Source organism: Pagrus pagrus (assembly GCF_965226575.1).
Source record: "Pagrus pagrus genome assembly, chromosome: 10".
NCBI lineage: Eukaryota > Metazoa > Chordata > Actinopteri > Spariformes > Sparidae > Pagrus > Pagrus pagrus.
This window is the reverse complement of record NC_140194.1, coordinates 18,389,210-18,408,831: the sequence shown is the minus strand read 5'-3', so window position 1 is coordinate 18,408,831 and position 19,622 is coordinate 18,389,210. Positions and strand designations below refer to the sequence as shown.

The 19,622-nt window shown below is 41.4% G+C and overlaps 2 protein-coding genes across 4 annotated transcripts in view; one reads left to right on the top strand and one right to left on the bottom strand.

Annotated features, from left to right (window-relative positions):
• Positions 1-4,541: 4,541 nt before the first annotated feature.
• On the bottom strand, positions 4,542-14,479 carry snupn (snurportin 1). Its single transcript, XM_084364982.1, has 9 exons — positions 14,372-14,479; positions 12,046-12,210; positions 11,530-11,716; positions 11,192-11,296; positions 7,537-7,633; positions 6,609-6,706; positions 6,366-6,443; positions 5,782-5,862; positions 4,542-5,620 (listed from the first exon to the last, which is right to left on the bottom strand). The coding sequence occupies exons 2-9, from the start codon at positions 12,201-12,203 to the stop codon at positions 5,300-5,302; spliced, it is 1,125 nt and encodes a 374-aa protein (XP_084221108.1). The 5' UTR covers positions 12,204-12,210; positions 14,372-14,479; the 3' UTR covers positions 4,542-5,299.
• Positions 14,183-19,622, top strand: part of snx33 (sorting nexin 33) — a 26,571-nt gene continuing 21,131 nt past the window's right edge. The window contains exons 1-2 of one of the 3 annotated variants that reach the window (XM_084364980.1): positions 14,183-14,304; positions 16,809-18,984. In XM_084364980.1, coding sequence (XP_084221106.1) covers positions 17,553-18,984 — 1,432 coding nt within the window. In that variant the 5' untranslated portion in view covers positions 14,183-14,304; positions 16,809-17,552. Of the gene's footprint in view, positions 14,305-14,443; positions 14,530-14,661; positions 14,736-16,808; positions 18,985-19,622 lie in introns of those variants that run through there. The other 2 variants (XM_084364979.1, XM_084364978.1) reach the window with 2 other exon arrangements.

Genomic DNA, 19,622 nt, shown 5'->3' with positions numbered 1-19,622 from the left:
ATGAGGCTTTAAAAGTATTCTTATGTATAACATGGACCGCATTGAATTTCTCAAGGCTGTGTTAACTTTCACATCATAGATTTCTTATTATACCTGGAGATAAAGACACTTAGGCTATCCCTTTCTCTGACTTCAAGTGTTTTGGTAAGGAAAGGTCGGAAATTAAAGGTACGTTCACATGCTGTGTCTATTTCTTTTCCCACAAATAACCAGACCCCACAATAGGCGAACTGTAAATAATGAGGCGTGAGAAAGTCTGACTTGAAAACCAAAGGGAAAAGGGAGTGGACAACAATAGACTTCCTGTCAAACCAGCTGACATCATGTCATTTGGGAAAATGTGATTGGTAAAGCCAGAGGACTGCCTACGTCATGTCAACTCAGAGAAGAAGAAAAAAAATCGAGTGCATCAAATGTTTAAGAGATGGATGATTTAACCCTTCAGACCGGTTGGTAAAAGCTGGAGAGGAAGATAAAGTTATTCACAGTTTCCAAAAAAAAAAAAAAAGAAAACAAAAACAGTTTTCTTCAAGATTTTGTAAAACACAGTGGGCAGATACCTCTGGTTCAACATCAGCAAGTCTAGGCCTCATATAATTATTCTAAAGTGACGTAAAAGTGACGAAAAGGCTGCATGAAAATCAGATTTTACTGGATTTGAAACACATGTTGGACTCAGCCATGCTGTTACTAATGAGGACGAGGAGGTCACGTCCTCTTACACTGAGCACTTCTGCTCACACTCATTGAAGTTCAAATAAAACGTAAGAAAAGGAATCAAAAGTCCAGTGTGGAGGATTTAGATGGATCTTTTGGCAGAAATATGATATGATGTTCATAATTCTGTTTTCATTAGTGTATAATCACCTGAAACTAAGAATCATTGTGTTTTTGTCTTTTATATCTGCAGAGGGAGCGGCCCTCTTCCACGGAGCACTGCCATGTTTGCGTGTACAGCAGCCCAAAACGGACAAACCAAACACTGGCTAGTTAAAGAAAATATAACTTTTGAGGGCCTTTAGCATTTTTAGTGGCAACCATAAGGAAGGGTGAGGCGAGGGGTATCTTACCTCTGGATATCGCTAAATCCTCCATACTATGATTTTAAAGGTCCCATATTATGCAAAATACCCAATATGTGAAGAGCCCATGTTGCTCTGTTGTTGGCTGCACAAACAGACACAAAAGTCTTCATGTACTCGCTACATCTACAGCTACAGTCAATCAATATGCTAATTATTCAACTTTAGGTGCCTGTGAGTAGATTTTGCTACTCGCCATGTTAGCTGTTTCCCTCTGGTTACTGTCTTTGTGCTAAACTGCTCACAGGATGCTGGCTGTGTAGCTTATTTTTTACCGAAAGTGGTGTAATTTTAATCAACATAATGTCATTTCAGACATTAACACCAGAGGTGTTTACCAACCATGTAAGCTAAACATGATATGTCTGACAGGTGCTGCAGAGGTGCTGCAGAGACAAAACTCAGCTCCCCTCCCCAGAAGTCTGGTGACATGGTTTTCATAGAGATCAGAGAGGCTTAAAGTAACCAAACTTGTGCGTGTGTGGGAGACGCAGCGCTCTGAGAAGTCTAACTGTGGACTCACAGGTGCTCAGTTCCTGGAAAGTGATCGGTGTTGCTGACTAATAGCTGGATTTCCTGCAGAAACCACATGCCTGACTTTGCTCTCTGTGACAGGGCTCTCGGTTTAGGGGTGACTCAATGTGAAATAAAAAACATCCGACTGTACTCGATGAACAAACATCTTCTTCTGAAATACTACAGGTGTGGAAGAGTCCAATACTGTGGACATTTTTGCAGAAATACTGCATTTGCACATTTGACCGCAGATCAAGCTGAAGCATCATTAAACTTAAAAATCAAATCACCTTTTTTTCCTCGTTTACATTTAGGGAGAGAGGAAATCTCACCAAAAAGCAGAAAATAATATCATAGTCAGATACTATTAACTACATTTATCTACACTTATTCTCACATTTGTCAGTGTGTGATGTTTGATGCTTTCCAGGAGTCATCGCGTGATGAGATATTGTATTTGTGCTATAGATTTTCCTTCGCCTGCATTGTGCACCTTCCTCCACCTCAGTCATGTTTCCAGGAATAAGTTAAGCAATCCCCACGGAGGGGTTGTGAACGTGTTGTTTTCACCTGTCGATGTTCCGTGTAGGTGGTGAGAGCAATAGTGATACCATCATCAAAAGAGCAAGAACAGGAGAAAACAAGATTTTTTTTTCCATTGTAGAAAAAGTGAGCAGTGGCACACACACAAGACACAACATGTCTTTTGGCTGCAGTGCATGCTGGTCTAGTGAGGCTGCTCGGTCTTTCTAACAGTGTGAGTTTTTGTTGATTGATAGCAGTGTATACTGAAATGTGGTTCTGTCTTGTTATCTGTAATTGGGACACAATATATACAATATATGGCACCTGTAGTGCATGAAATCTGAAAGACTTAGACTGGGTTGTGAAGACCTCAGTGACTTTAAACAACACTGTCATCAAATCAAAAGCCAGTTTATGAAATTTCTACCCCGCGATCTGCTCCTGCACCTCAACTGTAAGTGCTATTACTGTGAAGGGAAAGCACCTAGGAGCCACAACAGATTAGACACAAAATGGTTGACTGTGCGAACTCACAGAGTGGAGGACATGGAGTTACGGCCCTTTTAATGTGCCCCATAAACACATGCTTACATGAATCTGGTGTGGATGAACTTGACTGGCCTGCATGGAGCCCCGACCTCAACCCCACCAAACAGGCCAGGCCCTCTCTTCCAACATCGATCCCTGTACTCACACACATTTCTTGTGGGAGAGTCTTTCCGAAGGAAGGTGCTGTTTTATTAACAAAGGAGATTAATGCTCGTGGTTTTAAGCCCCAAAATCCAGTGTTAGCATGCCGTCATTTGCTAATTAGCATCAAATGAAAAGTACAGCTGACTTGGGAGGGAGTGTTGGTTTAACAGGTGTTTAGTCATAAACAAAAACTTGACTTGAGTATTTGATGGTGGTGCAAGATAACAAGATAAGAGATCACTTAAATGTGATTAACTCCTCTGAGGTGAACATGACCGTCTTTTGTAAATTTCATGGCAATCCATCCAATAGCTGTCGAGATATTTCACTCAGAGCTGTAAAATACCTCATGGTGGCGCTACAAGAAAAGTCAGGATTTCACCAAAGTCATCTGGATTCATCATCTTGGGACCATAAACATCAACAAAAATATGTGCCAATACCATTTAGTTGATCTAGAGAAATATTTCACAGGAAACTTTGAGTTAGTAAAAACTTTGATGTGCTGAATGAATTAGAGGAGAAGCCAGGGGATTTATCCTTGAGACCAGTCTCAGCTTGGACCAATGTGGTGGACTGGCCAACGAACATTGCTTTCTTTATAGCCAAGTCAATACAGTGGCTAAAAATAATTACAGTGTTTTTGGGTGGATAGTTCCTTTAAAGCCTCTACTACCACTTCAGATACCTTTAAAGTCATATTACCAACTGATTCCAGAAAAACAGGCCTGAGTATGTCAAAGTGGACACAGATCCAAGGACTTTAAAATCAGTAGACTTTCAGTAGCAACTGTAGACTTAATTAAAAAACTACTCTCACCAAAGGAAACTCTGCTAAGATACTGTAAACTACTCCACAGCCACGATCTGGTAAGGGAAATGATCTTGGGTGTTCTCTCTCGGATGTGTTGGTACAGGTCGCTGAAACCAAATTCACAGCCCTGCCAGACGCTTTCACGTCTTTTCCTGTTGTCAATTTCCGCCCAGCTCTTCACAGTTACGCAAATGGCACAGTAAGCACAGCGCAGAGGGAAAGAGATACTCATGAATTCTGCTGATCAGCAGCAGAATGACTCATGTCTTACCACCACTGGAACATCAGCTACATGCACTTATATTGACACAACATGTAAAGTCAAGTCTGAGCTGCGCAGTTTTTAAGATGACATTTAAAGGAGTTTCTTTACCTCCAGTTAACTTTTATAAATAATGTAAATTATATAAAACTTTGAGCTTTTTTCTAGCTTTTATATACAGTCATTGCCTTATAACAGAAGTACAGTCCTGCTTGCAATAATTATTTTTCAGATCTCAAGATAACGGCATTTAGAAAATAATTGCAAGCATGGCTCTTCTTGGCTTCGGTATATTTGTGAATGGTGGCAGAATTTAATTAAATGAACATGTTACAAATTTCATGAATTTCTGTTCGACTTCATCAAGTCTAATAAAGAAATTTGGTAACACATAATTATGAGCATTACTTTAACAGAAACTAAGATAACCTGATCACACGGCATGAAGTAACTGTGGATTAATAATCCAGTAACTGATGATCTATTAGGTGTGAACTAATCACACTTGCGTGATTAGACTATAATGTCATTGTGACTTGATCACTGTGAGCTACAGAAATTCATGACACATCCTGCTTCAATTCAAACAGACCTTTAAAATAATGGCATTAATCCAACAACCAGTGGGAACGCAATGCAGACAGTGTCAGCCAATTAAAAAAAACATTTATTTAGAAACATACACTTTAAAAAACATCTCTAAGCAATTCTAAATTTAACATTAAATTGTAAAAGTCTATGTCACTGCTGCTGATCAGGATGATCGCAACCCACAGGGCGGTCGGCAACACCTTAACTTCAGAAACACAGAGGACATCCTACAAACTCTCCATTACTGTTGCTCAAGCTAATGATCTGCTCAAAAAAATCAGTAAGCATCAGTGATAGTTGAAGACAACACTCAATGTTTCTTATGTGAGATCTGTTTCAAGTGCAAGATGTGCAGAGCAGCAGAGTAACAACCTGACCACAACATTTACTGCGCAGCAATTTGCAGCAGATCTCATATAAGAAACCTCTCATCCTCTTTTTTGATCTTATATGACTGTCTGCGGTGTGATGACAGGGATTTGCAGAAAAGACCATGACTAAGTAATTATAGTGGCTAAATACTGTGCAGTTATTCTCAAGGAAACTAATCGGTTTCAGAGTTCTGCAGCAGGTATAGGTAAAGATGTCAAGACTTGATTTTTTTTTTTTTAGCCTTATAAAACACATACGTTAGTAGCATAGCTCTACTAATCTGCACTCTGAGGGCGTCCTGTGCAGTGCCGGATTAGAATTAGCCATGCTCTGCAATTGGTCAGATCTGCAAAACCATTCAGCAGACATTCTAAAGAGCCATATGTGGGCCGCCACCACTCAGAAGCCCTGAGTTAGCAATTTGCATCTCGTTAAGCCTCCCACTCAGAGCTCCATGTGTGCTTCCCTTATTGGCTTTTGATTCAAAAAGTTCACAGTGTCCCCGCTGTCCTGGCTCGGGGTGGACAGGTACTCTAGCTCGTAGCCTCCGCTTCTGTTGGCCGGCCGGACTTCGTTGGATGGTTTCTTGTGTTCCAGGATCTGCTGCAGCTGGTGGCTAGCGTACTCAGGCTTGGTGGTGAGGGCTCCTACGGGAACCTCTATGCCCAGGATGTCGGTGACCATGTAGGGGCGAAGCCAGCCCACAAGAGGGGTGCTGCCCGGGGTGTAGTGGGTCTGCTTGTGGTAGAAGAGAAGTCCATCCACCTACAGCCAGATGAGATGCAAACACAATGTGTTTCTGTTTGCGTTTCATAAAAGATAATGAATTATCTCAGCATTTTTAGCACATTTTCAAACGCTACTTGCAGTGTGCAACACTAAGTTGTTTGCAGAAAACAGCTGAAGGACAAGAGAACTTTTCTTACGCCGAAGCTGTACTCAGCTGCCAGGGCTTTCTGAATCGCCTCCGCTGTGCAGTCAGTGCTTTGGAGGCTCACAAACCGGAACTGGTGGACCAAACAAAACCAGAGCACCACCTTGTTAGTTCCAAACACAATTTGTCTTCTTGTCAAATGTGAGAAATTGCTTTCCAATTGCGAGTTTACTCTACAAGGACTAAGCCTGATTTAGCCTCACTGGGCTCTGCCGCGTGAACGCAGAAGATTAAAAGGTGGAACTTGAACTCAAAGTTCACTCCATTCACTTCCATAATCTTCCACATTTGTGTGTAATAATCACTTAAAAGCCCAATTAGACTGAACGACTGAGGATGGAGTTTGCCTTTCCTTTGTCTCATTCCCCCCTGAGGAGGTTTAAGTTCAAGTAGAGGTCTTTATTCATCCCACATGTGGAAACAAGGTGCAGTGAGGCACAAAGCACAACAAACACAAAATGCAGAAAACCAAAGATTGAATAAACATTTTACAGCGTCTTACGTAACAATTCTGAGAACTGAAAACTAGGAAGGAAAATTAGGACATGAAGAGGCTCTATTCCTGCTGTTACTCACAGGGTTGCGTTTGGCGATTTCTGACAGGCCGTCCGCCTCCTGAACTTTGGACTGGAGCCAGTAGAAACGGAACTCGGTCTGTTGATGAGAGAACAAGCGACGTAAACAAGAAAACTTTTTTGCGAATCCAGAGCCAATGAGATGGGCAACGTGGCAAAAAAGCACATCTGTGGCCCAGACTTTGCTACTTAAGCAATTAGACAAGCATTCCTGGATTGCTGGAGGATTAGAAGTCAGTTTTACCGGGCAGTCGTAGACCGGGTGGCCTCTCCAGCACATGACATCCAGGATATAGTACGTTCTGTCCACCTCGCTGTAAATGCAGTCCAGGATCGTGTAGTCTGAAAGAAAAACATACACAGGGCTATTTATAGATTTACAGCATACACCAGTGGAAAACTCATTCATAATCATGTATTAGCCATCATTTACTGAATAGAAAGCCATAAAAAGACTTTTAGAAAGTACCCTCAACATACTGCATCTTCAAGGGGTTTGATGAGATTATTGATTGATACAAGCGGCACAAAAGTTACAAGTTCTGATATTCTGTTGTGCAAATAACTTTTTTGCTCCTGTATGATATTTTGGAACAAGAAGTAGCCAGGAGATTTCCAAAATACTCTGACCAACCCCCGCCCACCACCACAAACAGTGCTGCAAGACATTTTGGCAACAAACACGGCTGTGAAAAAAAAAGCCTGTGATTTTTGACCTCCTTGATGTCCATTTTTTCCTTTTATTTCCCCAGTACTAGCTTTAAGATTGTAAAAATCTCTTCCCAAGTGGAAGTCAAGGATCTAAGTCTAGGTTTTATCATCATTTTATAAACATCTACCTATAATTACATCATATTTGGTAGCTTTGTAACATCTGGGATCTGACCTAGAATTCAAAACAAAGTTCTGTGAGTCTGAACAAAGCTTCACTCCATGGTATGACTTTGTACCGACTGTCCCACCAGCAGGTAGATGGGTGTAAGACGATAAATAACTATCTGTGATTGTTATAATAAAACCTAAGCTTGACTTTCCAGGAAAATAAGATGAACAGGTGAATGGGAGCCAGTGGTAGAACCTACTGTTGGTGCATAACTTTCCTGTGATGCTAAATCGCCCGAGCTCCCCCCTATAATAGACCACTGCGCTCCACATACAACAGACCCACCTACCTTTTCCCATGGCTGAGTTGTGTCGGTTCCCACCGGGCAGCAGGGAGGGGAAACGGTTCACACAGTAGCCGCTTTTAGTGTACGCTGCAGTGGAACCCTACAGAAACAAAAAGTCACAAACACAGTCGATACATGAGGGAGATGTTACCACAGTGGCAGCTACTCTCCTCGCTGTCATTGTAACTGTTAAACTCACACGGAAATTTCTTTTGCAAAGTTGTTGGCTGTAAGAAAGAGAAAAGGTTCAGGACATTGGATAATTTGGTTTCTTCTAGCGATCCTTATCTTCTACTTACTTACGAAGGCAGTTGTGCATAATAGCATCGTGACACTATGATTGGATTGGATGAATCTTTCAAAAACAGTAGGGCTGCTATCTATTACACTATGAGAATTATTGGCAAAAATCACATAAAATAATCAAAATGATGTTCAAAGCAATTGACAGCGGTTCACTGTTATGATACATGATACAAAACTCACTTTTAGATTAGAATTTACTTAGAATCATTACAACAACAACATAATTTGGTAATATGATATATATAATGCATATCAGATCATATCCTCGCTGAAATGATTATCCGATGATCAGACAATCCTCACAACACGATTTCACTGGAAATATGAGAGCAACTTCTGAGTTATTGCCCAGCCCTGGTTGAAATATGTGCATTTTCTATTTTGTTTGCCCTATATGCACCTAAAATAGAAAAGTTTAACATACTTAAATTCACAGGACAACTTGATGATTGTCTGATTAATGACCCCATTTATAGCTCCCATTACTCTCACGACTCCCTCAGTTACAAAGTTTGGAGTTGTTTTGTATTAGTCGATCCCAGCAGACATCGAACTTCTAACTTGATAGACTTCTTGATAGAATTAGTGCCACAGAGTTCCCACAGAGCTGCACAGGAACTTCAGAGAGATAAAAAGCTAAAAGTGTCACATTACGTAACTCTGAAAAATAAATGTGAATGCTCGCAAGGAGATGAAACATGTCGCATTCAGTTTTCCTCAAGCACCAGAAACCATCTGCTGTTTCTGTTTTTCAAAGCGTCTTCAGTTCATGCTTTCAATCTTCAGTTTTGTCGTCAGTGAGGTCAAAGTCTGGAATAATGACTGAGGAACCAGATGACTGTCAGTATGATGAGGCAGGTGGTTGCATCACAGGGTGTGGAGTGTATGTGACACTCGTACAATAAATATTTGTGTTTGGCAATAGAGGAAAACTGTAGTCTTAGTGCCAGAATGACAGGACAGGCATGTTTTACCAGAGTTACCAGTAATCTGCAGCTCACGCTGATAAGCCATTTTATTACTCAATAACCACAAAACTGACACAGTACGGGGTAAATGAGGCAGCTGCCTTCCGTTCAACACTACCAGAGAATAACATACATGATGTTGTAAGAGAGTAAATTGGAAAATCCCCAGAGTAATGACGGAGATGATTTTTCTTCATAAGAAGTTTTTGACAGCAAATTTGACTTCACTTGATATTTAGAAGATATGAGGCTTAAAGGTGGGATTGTTTAAGTGTCTGTTTAATTTGACTGACAGGTCATGAATCAACACAAAACTCTGAGGACTGACACTCAGTGTCACGCTGGATCCAACCGCCTATCAAATTTAGATATTTTCTTTTGTTGTGTTGTCATGATACTGGAATTTCTAACTTCTATACAATACCTTGAAAACTATTGATATTCTATCACATTTTCAATCCCACGTGCAAAAATTGAGGGTTTTAAATAAAGAGCAAAAAGAGTTTTGTGAAAAGATTTAACAAGGCCTAAACATGACAAACTTTTGTCTTTACTTGGTTGATAGCAAGAAACAGAAGGACTGTGGTAGACATAAATAACTTTTTTGAAATTAAGAAACATTTGTTTTTTCCTCTTTAGAATAGGCCTTTAAAAATAATGTGTGTGTGTGTCAGAGAGAAAAGAAAGTGCAGCTGGCTCCTGTGTATCGATACTGCAGAAAATCAGTACTGAAGCCATTCTTAATATTCAGAATTGACTATCAACACCAACAACTCAAGAGACTGTGGTAAGTGTAAGTTTAATCTCCAGGCACCCAACATTTGATCTGTAGATAAGAGGCTCCAAATCTTCAGATTCACAAATAAAAAGTGTTGGTTCACGGGCCTCGACTAATATATTAAAGGTCAAACGTTTTTGAAATGTGATGATCAGGCAAAACAAGCATATTGTAGATATTACCAGTCCACAACCCTAGATCTGATCATGATACTACTGCTTTAGAAATGACACACAAAAACCTTTGGTGGTTTGGCAATATGAGAGCATGCAGAGTGGGAGAAAATTGGGAAAACATTACACAATTTACAACCCTCGTGTCTCTTTTTTCACCAGGCACCTGGAAGACAATCCATCTTTTCTGATGATCTTTTTGTTCCCATGTTATAATCTAACGACATGTTTATTGTAGGGCTGAACGATATATCGTTATCGTGTCTATATCTAGATATGAACATTCAAGATATTAATATCTAAAAAGAAACGATATAGATTTCCCCCCGCGCTCGCCCTGCATGTACAGCTCTGGCAGTCACAACAAACATAATTTTTACGATTGCCCTTGAATGCACCGCTAAGGCCAGCCAACCACAAACCTTATTTCATGCTTGCTGTGGATGGACAGCTGAAGCCAACCAATGACAAACATACGAGGGCGGGAGTGAGGGAGACGGAGACTGAGATGCACACACACACTCCATACACAGCGGGGAAATTAAAACGAAAGAAAGAAAAGTGATTTGAGTGCGGAAGATGATGCGGCCGGTGGCGCTGCAGAATCTAATTCGAGGTGTTGCGCAGGTCGTGCATGGCGAAAATTGCGACGAAGCAAGGTAGCACAACAAACATGCACCACCTGAAACAACACCTTCGCGTGCTGCACGAAGAGTGTATTGCAATGAGAGAAACACCGGGGACTTCTCAGTCATCCCAAATGAAGCCCAAGCAAAGTTTGATTGCTGATGCGTTCAGTAGCATTACACTGTATGAGTCGACGTCCACCATCGAGATATCTGGCATGAATATCGAGATATGAAATTTTGTCCATATCGTTCAGCCCTAGTTTATTGTTACATCAGCATGACGATAATTTATGCAGCTGCGTATCCTTTATTGATAATACCACTTCACACTGAAGCTCAGACTCGATATGGGAGTTATTTTGCGTCTTAGATACACAAATCGACATCTTTTCAGTATTGTAATGAAATCATTTCTGGCTTACTACTTTACTACTACTACTTTACTTTGTAGTGTTTACCAGACAAGGTGGCTCATCCTACAACAGTTTTAGATTTATGAGCCAAGCACAACAATCCTCTCAAAATATTGACTCAGTAAAGCCGTGAGGCTGCATTCAGATTAGAGAAGATTCTGACTACTGTTCATCTTAATTCAATTTCGAAAATCGAAATTTCTATCAGTGCTTGAAATGACACATCAACAACAGCAGAGGTGGAAACTAGTTCAAAATCCAGAAAAAAGCAGCTCACGCAACCAGACAGGTCTTTATGTGGTGCTTTGAAATAATTATCGTTTTCCTTCATGACTTCTAAAATTCATGGACTGCAGCGAGAGAGTGTAGAAGAGCAGGGACAGGTTCTTACCTTGGAGGCAACAATGAGAGATCTTTTCCCCACAGGACAGACCACCATCAACCAATCCGTGTCCAGTTCTGATGGCACATCCACCAGCCACTCTGACAGCATGAGCTACGGAGGAAGAAAAACTTTCTTTACATCTTCATCAACGCTTGATTCAAGAGTCCAAAAATGTTAAAATGTTGGAATTCAACAAGCTTGTTGTTGGGCTGTCATTTGAGAAACTCATGCGCCCTCTGCTGGCCAAGATGAAGAACGCATTAAGACAGCACATACTGTAGGTTAATGCGCTGTCATTCACACATGAATAAGATGCTCTGGGTAATAACACATCAAGCACTGACCTGGTTTGCGTAATGTTTTGGCAGCTTCCTCCTCTCAACCTCCATCCCCTCTTCCTCCTCTGTGGTGCCGTCTTGCCCCCGTTCCCCCTCCTCTTGTTTCTCCATGTCGTCCTCTCCATCGCTGTCTGCCCCGGTCCAGTCCCCATCAGCCAGACGCCGCGCATGGTTGACGTAGTTTAACCTTTTACTGAGATAAGTGATGGAGAAAAGGCACATTCAGATACTTGAACTGAACTAGAGCTGCAATTTATGATTATCTGTTGAATATTTTCTCAATTAATCTATTAGTTGTTTGGTCTATAAAATGTCAGGAAATGTTGATCAGAGATTCCCCAAAGGCCAAGACGATGTTCTCAAATGTCTTGTTTTGTCCCCAACCCAAAGTTACTGAGTTTACGGTCATAGAGGAGTAGAGAAACCAGAAAATATTCACATTGAAGAAGCTGTTTATTAAGCTAACGTCCCTTCTTCAGTTAAAAACTGCAGGTTCAAATACTGAAGTTTAAGGACATTTACCTTTTCTGCAGGTCAAGAAAGCGCCGGCGTCGCTCGCTCTGCTCCAGCACGCTGTATTTACTCTTGTACTGCGCCAGCCGAGGGTGGGGGGCGGCCGTACTGTTGGGCTCTTTGGACACAGCGAAGCTGGCCGAGAGGGCTTTGGTCAGGTCATCCATGGGGACTCTGTTCAATCAATACAAATATGGTTATATACGTTCTTCCCCCCCGCCCCCTTTCCTCTTGGATTCATCATGCCCTTCCCTGAGACAACTGGTGCTTTTCATATTGTAAGGAGATGTGTTTGATGAATTCATGAATAATCATAAAATGCAAGCCTGAAAATGAAAATAATGGCAAAATTCATGGAGCAGAACATTCAGAATCTTTATGAACATCTTGCAGGATTGGCTCCATTTCTGTTTGCTACAACACTTGTTACTGTTACGGCCCTAGCGTTGCAGGTCTGTGTGTGTGTGTGTGTGTTTTGTGTTGTTTTTCCTCCAGGTGCCAACCTCTCCTTGCCTCTTTGCCTATGAGGGGATGATCTAAGGACGACTAATTCCTGATCTCCCTCACCATTAGGCCTTGGGGATTTATAAGCCTTGTGGAAAATCACATTGGGGACAGTGGGCCAAGCAGCTGCAGTGTTCTGCATGAGCCAGAATCTTGATTGGTAAGGTAATTTCATCTATTAAATTAGTGATAAAACATGTAGCGCCAGAGTTTGTTCTGAGCTTCAGTATCATTGTTAGTCTTTTCTTCTGTTGTAGGCTGACTGGCCTCTTCCTTTTAAAAAAACGCCATTTTTTTGTTGATAGGATTACTTTAATTTTAATTTGTAAATAAAACCTTTCTGTTTAAACTCCTACATCCTGTTTCTCTTTGTTCGTTTACTCCCAGTGTTATTTAACTGTGTTACTCTCCTCATCCCCTGGCCTTACGGGAACGTAACATAAACTCATGAAGAATGGCATGCAAAATTAATACACAAAGCAAGTGAGGTAGTGCACTGTAAAAATGACGCTGTGTTTCGTATTCCCAGGCAAAGGTTTTGCCATCATTTACAGCAGACATTTTGTGTATTCTGGCAGTTCATAGCCATTTTTGCATCCGCTTGACATTTTCATGATGGCGCATGTGTTCGTGTTGCTGTGTGTGTATTTGTGTGCCACCTGTAAACCTCTGTGAAACAGGAAGCCTTTAAAGGTGCAGTGTTACAGAATATAATTGTAAATGGATTATTGAAAGACCATTTTGCCATTTTAGGTGCATGTTTACATCGATGTCTTGATGTATATGCATACATTATCTGTGGACAAAACAAGATATGTAAGGAGGTCACCTTGGGCTTGGGCAAACAACGAACCAACTTATCAATAAAATGATCAAAGGATTAATCATAATGTAAAGTAAATGTTAGTTGCAGCCCTAAAGGTGATCCCTACAGACTGCTTACATTTTTTAGTTTAACAGTTTAACACACACAAATACTACATTTCCAACCCGGCCGATACTGGATTTTTGGGGGTGATGCTGATATCAGTATTAGGATATTAGGGATATTCTTATATACAGATAATATACACATAAATCCCTCAAAGTAAAATAATAAGTTGATAATAAAACTGGTGGCAGTGTCTTTACTTTGACTTTACAAATCAGTAATTAGACTTATCCTTCCAGCATCAGTACAGATGACTGTTTGTCTGTTGCAGGCTGTATTGGGATACCATCATTATCTCCTGATAGTATCATAACCCAGCCAGTCACCATGTAAACACATATTTACTGGTGACTGTCAACATTAGATGTTGTGCTCATCAAAACTCCTTCGCCTCTGTCTGAACCCTACACCACCGGTTCCCCAAATGGAGTCCAGACACCACAGAAGAAGAAGAAGACAGGGCTTCACTTTGTTAGCTAATTTCAATGCTAACATACATAAATAACAGCATTAAGCTAAAAGTATGACTAAATGTAATGTCGACTGTGACTGACTGGACGTTTCACCCACATCACTGGGACAAACATCTTCTATTACTGGTGATGAACCCTTAACTGGTGGGTCTGACTGGATTCCAGGACATGGAAAAAGCCCGGGGACAACGTCACACTGCTTCACCAAGCTTAGTTAGCTAGTCATTTATATTAGCATGTTAGCGGTTAGCATTGCGCTAAACCTGCTAGCATCATGTGGGCCGACCAACCGTTAGAAACTCTGATTCAAGAACGGGACGTTACAGCTTTAATTTCCTACTCGATACACATAATTATCAGGTATAAGCTAAACTACTGGACAGGACGTTTGGTAACATAATAAATGGAAACATTACTAAAAACATACCTTGGACATTCGGGGACGCTGATGTTGAAACGTCACGCTGTCATGTTTCCCTCCGAAGTGGGTGACTATCTGCGGACTCACAGGACTGCAGGACACGCCTACTGCATGATACAGCCTCGACACCGGCACAGTTTGGCTCGGTTAACGCACCAAAACTGGTTAGTTTGATTTAGGCACAAAGACTTATCAGTAAGGTTTAGGAAAATATCAATGTTTAAGGTAAAATAAGTATGTTAATGCAGGAAGTTATCTCAGGGGGCGTGTCGTGAAGTCAAGTGGGCGTGTTGTGAAGGCCTGCCATTTGTAGTTGGCCAGTAAAGACAGCAAACTATCCCGGAGTTAACACAGCAGACCACGTCTCTATGTATGTGTATGAATGCCTAGTTGCAATAGTGGAACAAGTATTCATATATTCAAGTAAAACATGCAATACCTCACTGTAAACCCTACAAGTCCTGCCTTTAAACTACATTATTATTTTCAACGAAAAGTTCTGGTAGTATGATGAGTAAAAGTACTCATTATGTGGGATGGCCCCTGAAAGTCACTAGTGGACATACTTTCATGTATACTTGGTTGAGTTTGAGCTCAAAATTAGAGCCATAACAATTATTAATTGTAATGATATTTATTACTGCCTGATCACATGATGTGTTAAAACTTAAACTGAAACTTTAGTGGAGTTAAAAGTAACCAGCAACATTTGTAGTGGAGTAAGTAAAGCAGTATACACTTGAAATACTCCCTGAAGGTGTTAGGTTCCTCAGTATCTCAGATTACTGTTCTGTAGGCTATTGTACTTAATGCATAGCCTCTATAATTTCACTCTGATTATGTTTTTTTCCCCATTTGTTTTAATAATCTGTAGAGCACTTTGAACTGTTTTTATATGAAATGGTGCAATGCAAACACAATTTGAGGATTGGATTTAAACATTTTATGTTAAAAAATGAACTACAGCTTTATAATGGGATCAGTGGTGGCTTTCACTAAAGATGCCACACATTTATTCTGTTTAAATCAAGTTGTCAAAACTATAATATGCAAATATATCAAAGTAATACACAGACTACTACTACTACTACTACTACTACTACTACTACTCAACTGCTGGTATTACTCAGTGGTGGATGAAGTATTTAGATGCTTTACTTGAGTAAAAATACTTATACTACACTGTAATTACACTAGGGGTCGACCGATATGGCTTTTTCAGGGCTGATACAGATACCGATTATTCAAAATCAAGGAAACTGAAAACACGAACCTGAAAAACATTTCTAGTAAAAATGAAACTCTGTGTTGATATTTCGAACAACCAGTGATGAAATAAACCTAAGAACAATTTACAAAGTACTGTTCTTAAGTACAATTTTGAGGTACTTTACTTGAGTGGTTTAATTTTCTGCTGCTTTATACTTCCTTTCCACTACATTTATTTGATAAATTAAGTTACTACTTACTTTGCAGATTCACATTATTTTAGTGTATACAGGCTACTGTGACGTGTTACCAATCAGATCAGTGTTGTGGACGAGACATAGTGTGAGAGGATGCTGCATCAGAGCCAAAGTAGCACATTTTTAAATTAGTAATCTGATAGAAAAATCACTGATAATTGAAAAAATGCTGAATATCGGCCCCGACAATCAGCCAGGGCCGATAATCGTCTACCTGTAAAATATACTCCACTACCAGTAAAAGTCGAGCCCTGAAAATGTTGCGTTGGTAAAAGTATTAGGAAATGTACTGAAAGTATTAAAAGTAAAAGCACTGAACATAGAAAACTGAACTTATAACTGTTACACATTATACATTATACCATTAGATTATTATTACTTATGCATTCACGTGTTTGCAACATTTAAATTATAGAGTTGGTTGAGTTGAACCGATTATTTACATTCTGAATTTAATCTGCTGATTATTTTTCCATTAATCAATCAATACTTTAACGCTTTAATGATTTCAATTACCCAGAACCAAAAGTGACATCCTTCACAGTGCTTGTTTTGTCCAACCAACACTCACCAACACATAGATAGATATACATAGATATACTGCAGTGAAAAGCTCAATGTCCCTCTGTAATATAGTAGATTATTACCAAGTGCCATGACATCATCTTCATCTAAATCCTGATTACATAAAGTGGCCCCTTGATGTTGTAATCTGTGTTGCAGGCAGTACTCTGTTCCTCCTGCTGGGGGCGGTGTCGAGCTTCTCCTCTCTCACAGACTATAAAGGAGCTGATGAAAAAAAAAAGAGGCGATGTTGCCTTCAATTGTCCGAGCCTCACGTCATGGAAAGAGTTACTTTGTTGCAGCGCGCACAGGAACAAACCCAAAGAAACAACACCGAGCCGTGATGTGAGCTGATGCTCTGGAGGAGGAAACTTTTCTCGGATGCTCATTGTGCTTCTTTGTTTTCTTTAAAGGATCGACTGGAGATGCGCAGGAACCTGTTTACAAGGAAAACGCAGCAAGTTTCAGTCTGAGGGAATGCGAACCGGGCTCGAACTGCACAGGGATACCATTACTCATCCCTCCGGTCCTCCTCACGCCATGGCACTTTGTCTTGGAGGTGTTTTCATCAAGGTTCGTGTTGAGCTTCTGCAATGAAGAATCAAAGTGTCCCCGAAGTGAACAACGCGAGGTCGCAGTCCAATCTCTGAGGATTAAAACCACCGCCTGTGCTTTTGGAGGAGCTCTTTGGTGAAGCCAGTTCTGCTTTTTTTGGGAACCTGTTGTGTTTGTGATGTGGAAAGAGGCAGAGAGTCTGTTATGAGAGAGCTTGTGTGTTACAGAGCCTTTAAAGCCTGAAGTTATTGTGAAGACTTTTAGGCAGAGTGGATAATAAGACAATAGAGTGAGAGCCTCCATGGGCTGAGGATGCTAGTGGTCACAGGAGGAACATTTTAATTTAGTGGCAGATAGAAGTCACAGCTTTAGCAACTGTTCACCTCTCCTGTGTTTACTTACTGTCATATCATTAATTTACATCCTGTGCTGTCACACACCCGAGCCCACAGCTGCCATGTAATTTGAGATGAGTTTAAATATTACAGTGAGCTAGTGTCAGATGTTTCCAGCACAGCATGCAGCAGCACAGTAGCATCAGTATCATCTAGGCACTATGTGCATGTAGAAGTTGTTGCTTTAGGACCCACTGGAGTATCAAGATGTCAGTGAAAGCCAAAGCAATCTACACTTTTCTAAGTGAAAACAAAGAGGAGATCAGTATCCAGGAGAATGAGGAACTGGTTATCTTTGACGAGAAATCAGTGGACGGTTGGTTTCGGGGCGAGAACAGCCGAGGGGAGAGGGGTCTCTTCCCTGCCTCCTATGTGGAAATTATTCGCACCCGCTCCAACTCTAACTTGACCGACTGCTCCATCAGCCCGGCAGGATCTTTAGGAAATGACTCCTCCTATTTCCCCTCAACCCCAAACACCACGCTGCATTCGCAGCAGAGTTACTATGATGACGACGACGACGACTGGGACGACTGGGATGACAGATCGACTGTGGTGGACGATGGTGACCACACTAGGAGCCCTGGGGCCAATGGGCATGCCCATCAGAGCCCCCTGTCCAACAACCCCAATGTGCACTACCGGTCCAAACCACACATGGAGAGACAGGACAGCATCTCCAGCTCGAGGAAAGGCAGTATGGTGGGCAGGAACTTGAACAGATTTTCCAGCTTTGTCCGCTCAGGGGTCGAAGCATTTGTGTTGGGCGATGTGCCCATGATGGCAAAGATAGCTGAGTCGTACACCATCGACATGGGTCCCTTGGGGCCCGGATGGAAGGAGAATCCACGGCCTTTCTCCTGCTCTATTGAAGACCCAACAAAACAGACAAAGTTCAAGGGCATCAAGACGTATATTTCGTACCGGGTCATGCCGAGCCACACATCACATCCTGTCTACAGGCGCTACAAACACTTTGACTGGTTGTACAACCGTTTGCTGCACAAGTTCACTGTGATCTCCGTGCCTCACCTGCCTGAGAAGCAGGCCACGGGGCGATTTGAGGAAGACTTCATTGAGAAGCGCAAAAGGCGACTGATCCTGTGGATGAACCACATGACCAGTCACCCAGTCCTCTCCCAGTATGAAGGCTTCGAGCACTTCCTGATGTGTGCTGACGACAAGCAGTGGAAGCTGGGCAAGAGGCGGGCGGAGAAGGACGAGATGGTGGGTGCCCATTTCATGCTGACCCTCCAGATCCCTAACGAACACCAGGACCTTCAGGATGTAGAGGAGCGGATCGACACCTTCAAGGCCTTTGCTAAAAAGATGGATGACAGTGTGATGCAGCTTACACATGTTGCCTCGGAGCTGGTGCGTAAGCACCTGGGTGGGTTCAGGAAGGAGTTCCAGCGACTGGGAAATGCCTTCCAGTCCATCAGCCAGGCGTTCATGCTGGACCCTCCGCACAGCTCAGAGACCTTCAACAACGCCATCTCCCATACAGGCCGCACCTACGAGAACATTGGAGAGATGTTCGCAGAGCAACCTAAGTATGACCTCTTCCATATGCTGGACAAGCTGTCGCTCTACCAAGGCCTGCTCGCCAACTTCCCCGACATTATTCATCTACAGAAAGGTAAAATCATCAATGAGTCGTTTCAACATGTGAGAGATTTATTTTATTTTCTCACGCATGCAAACTCTATTAAAGGGAAATTACAAATGTAATAGTGAAGAATGTTAATAATGATCGCATCCATAATCAAAACAGATGTTCGGACGTATCCGCAGCCTCCCATCTGATTTTTATTCCTGCAGCTTCAGTCATGTTTTAACTCGGTGTTCAAACTCAGCTTTGATTCCAAATCTTTATTAAGCCAACATTTCTAAGAAATACATTCCAGTTGACATATTAGACTATTGTGCCGACACTACAAGCAGCACTTTTCAATATATTTGTCCCACCTACCGGTTGTTCATAAGAGGCTACTTCACTGATTTCGGTAAGCTGCTCCCGAAAGGACAGAATCCCTGGTGTCTTCCCTTCCTCATTAAAACCTGTCTAACCACCATGATGCAATAAGGAGGTTGCAGATTATCACCAAGTACATGCAGCTTTGGTTTGAAATCAAAATCGTCCTAATACATTTCTGTAATAAGCCTGTGAAGTCTGTGAAGTTGAGCAGGTGTCCTCTAGCTGATTGTTATTGAACCTAAATACTGAACCATGGATAATACCTTTGTAACAAGTGGAATTCCGGTTGCCAGCAGCAG